This window comes from Parus major, chromosome 28, assembly GCF_001522545.3.
Source record: "Parus major isolate Abel chromosome 28, Parus_major1.1, whole genome shotgun sequence".
Taxonomy (NCBI): Eukaryota; Metazoa; Chordata; class Aves; order Passeriformes; family Paridae; genus Parus; species Parus major.
In genome coordinates this window covers 3,630,700-3,633,294 of record NC_031797.1, presented here as the reverse complement: position 1 = coordinate 3,633,294, position 2,595 = coordinate 3,630,700, and the positions used below count along the sequence as shown (strand labels likewise).

At 61.2% G+C, this 2,595-nt stretch overlaps 1 protein-coding gene across 1 annotated transcript in view; it reads right to left on the bottom strand.

The window, feature by feature from the left end:
* MAP1S (microtubule associated protein 1S) overlaps nucleotides 1-2,595 on the bottom strand; it is a 13,619-nt gene that overhangs the window by 10,071 nt on the left and 953 nt on the right. The window contains exons 2-4 of the mRNA XM_033520098.1: nucleotides 1,023-1,190; nucleotides 408-490; nucleotides 178-318 (exon numbers count right to left, since the gene is read on the bottom strand). Coding sequence (XP_033375989.1) covers nucleotides 178-318; nucleotides 408-490; nucleotides 1,023-1,190 — 392 coding nt within the window. The remainder of the gene's footprint in view (nucleotides 1-177; nucleotides 319-407; nucleotides 491-1,022; nucleotides 1,191-2,595) is intronic.

Sequence of the window (2,595 nt, the reverse complement as noted above, 5' to 3'; positions counted from 1 at the left end):
CCCCCCAAACCCTCAGAACCTTCCCCTTTTCCTGCCGCAGCCCCCCAGGATTTTCCCCACACCTCGCAGAGCCCCCCGTGCGAGGATCATTCCCGAGGAGCCGCCGGCGCCGTGCTCAGCCAGCATCCCCACAAACCCCCCCTGGCTGCATCCCCAGCTCCTCCAGCAGCTCCACACCTCCTTATCCGTGAAAATCTGGATGAAATCCCGCAGGGAGAAGCAGCCGGTCTGCAGCATCAGCTCCCCGGTGTCCTCCACGCAGGGCCCCGCGAACACCAGCAGCTTGTGCTGCGACACGTCCGTGATGAGGTTCCGCAGCTGGGGACGGAGCGGGGGACACGTCAGGACAGGGGGGGACACCCTGGGGACAGCGCCGGGGTGGCCCCAGCGCGCCCTGCCCGCCTCACCTCGTCACACAGGGATTTATCCGAAGGGTTCAGCAGCACCAGGGTCTCCAGCACGTCCCCGCGGTGGTGGAGGGTGCGCTGACCTGCGGGGACACGGTGACAGTCACACCCCTCCCTCCTCCAGCCTCCCAAATTTGTCCCCCAAGGCCAGGCAGTGCCCGGTTTTCCGGAGGAAAAGGGATGGGCGCGTTGCCGGACACGGCGGGGGCCGAGGGAAACGCTTCCCGTGTCCTTCCTGCCACGGGGAGGGGAGCTGGGGGGGATCCCCCAAACGCTCTGGGTGCTCCCAGGGGGGGTTTTGGGGGTTTAACACCCGCTGTGGGCCCAGCCAAGGCTGGGATGTGCTGGGGGAAAAGGCCCTGGAGCTCCAAATTCCCCGTTCCATCCCTCCACGGAAAATCCCAGCCGGGGTGGGAGAAGGAAGCGGCTCCTCACGTGGGGGGATCACGGGGTTTGGATGGGGGGGAGGACACAAAGCCAGGCTTGTTCCCACAAAATCCGGGAGGAGAAAATGGGGAGGGGGCTTCCCTGACCACCAACGCCCCCTCCCATCCCTCCCCAGCTCCTGGGAGCGGTTTTCCCCATTTTTTCCCTGTTTTTTATCCCGTATTTCACCTTTCACAATGCTGGAGAAGGTGGCCGAGTGCCGGGACACGAAGAGCTTCAGCTGCTCGTCCAGGTTGCAGGAGGCCAGGTCGATGTCCCACGAGCGGATCCCTGCGGAGAAAAACACGGAATAAAAACCAAAAAATTGGGATTGGGAGCTCCCAACCCAAAAAAACCCTGAAATCCCCCCCAAAAAATCCCCAGCTGAGGTGATTTTGGGGTGTCCCCAAGCACCTGCTGAGCTCCTCCTGCCGTGACTCACGGCAGCTGCGGCTCTGCCAAATCCCAAATCCCAAATCCCGATCCCCCGGGGCACGGAACAGCTCTGCCAACGCCTCCCCAGAGCTGCCAATTATGGAATTACCAGAGTTGGAGCTACCTGTCAACACCTGGACAGGTGCAGAGCCCGAAGATCGCTTTGAGACTCCACAAAAAGGGATTTTGGGAGCTAATTCCCGAAAATTCGGGTGGCTCCGGGTGCTGCCGGTGATGGGTGGGGATGGTGTAACGGCCCCGGGGGTTGCACAAGAGTTTGGGGCCGTTTTGGGGTGGTTTGGGTGAGGTTTGGGACGGTCCCAGAGCCAGGGGATGATGGATCAGGACTGGGAATGTCCCTCCCGTCCTGGTTTTGGGATCTGATCCCGCTGGGATGGCACAGCCTGAGACCCCCCCCCAAATCCGGGCAGGGCTCAGGGAGGGATGTGGGGGCTGGAGGGGGGGCCCTAAAATACGTGGGGTAAATCCACATATTTATCCAGGAAAAGAGAAAAATCCTGGGAATTTGGGGGGGCAGATCCCGGGGGTCTGGGGGGATAAATCCTGAGAACCCCCGGGGGGAAGATCCTGGGAATTTGGGGAGCAAATCCTGGGAATCTGGGGGGAAGATTCTGGGGGCTTGAGGGGCAGGGAAAGGAGCAGATCCTGGGAGTTTAGGGATGCAAAATCCAGGGGATTTCGGGGTGCAGATCCTGGGAATTTCGGGGTGCAAATCCTGGGAATTTCGGGGTAAAAATCCTGGGAATTTCGGGGTAAAAATCCTGGGAATTTCGAGGTAAAAATCCTGGGAATTTCGTGGTGCAGATCCTGGGAATTTCGGGGACCGATCCTGGGAATTTCGGGGACCGATCCTGGGAATTTCGGGGTACCGATCCTGGGAATTTCGGGGTGCAGATCCTGGGGATTTCGGGGTGCAGGAAAAGGGGCAGATCCTGGGGGGGGTCAAATCCAGGGGGAGCAAATCCTGGAGATCTTGGGAGGAGAAAGAGCTTGAGGATTCAGCTCCCTGGGGATTTGGGGGCAGGAAAAAAGGGGCATTTTAGATTTTATGGGATTTCAGAGCGGCAAACCCAGAGGCTGAGGGGGCGGAGGGGGCGCAGATCCCGGGGGGGGGGCGGCAGGAATTGGGGCAAATCCTGGGAATTTCGGGGCGCAACCCCCGGGAACACAAAGAGGCAGGAGAAGGGCAGATCCCAGGGGGCTGGGGCAGCCCGATAAGGGGCGATCACACCCCCGGTGCTGCGGGACCGAACGGAGCATCCCCGGGCTGGGTGGGGGGGAGCGGGGGGGCGCTGCTCCGGTGGAT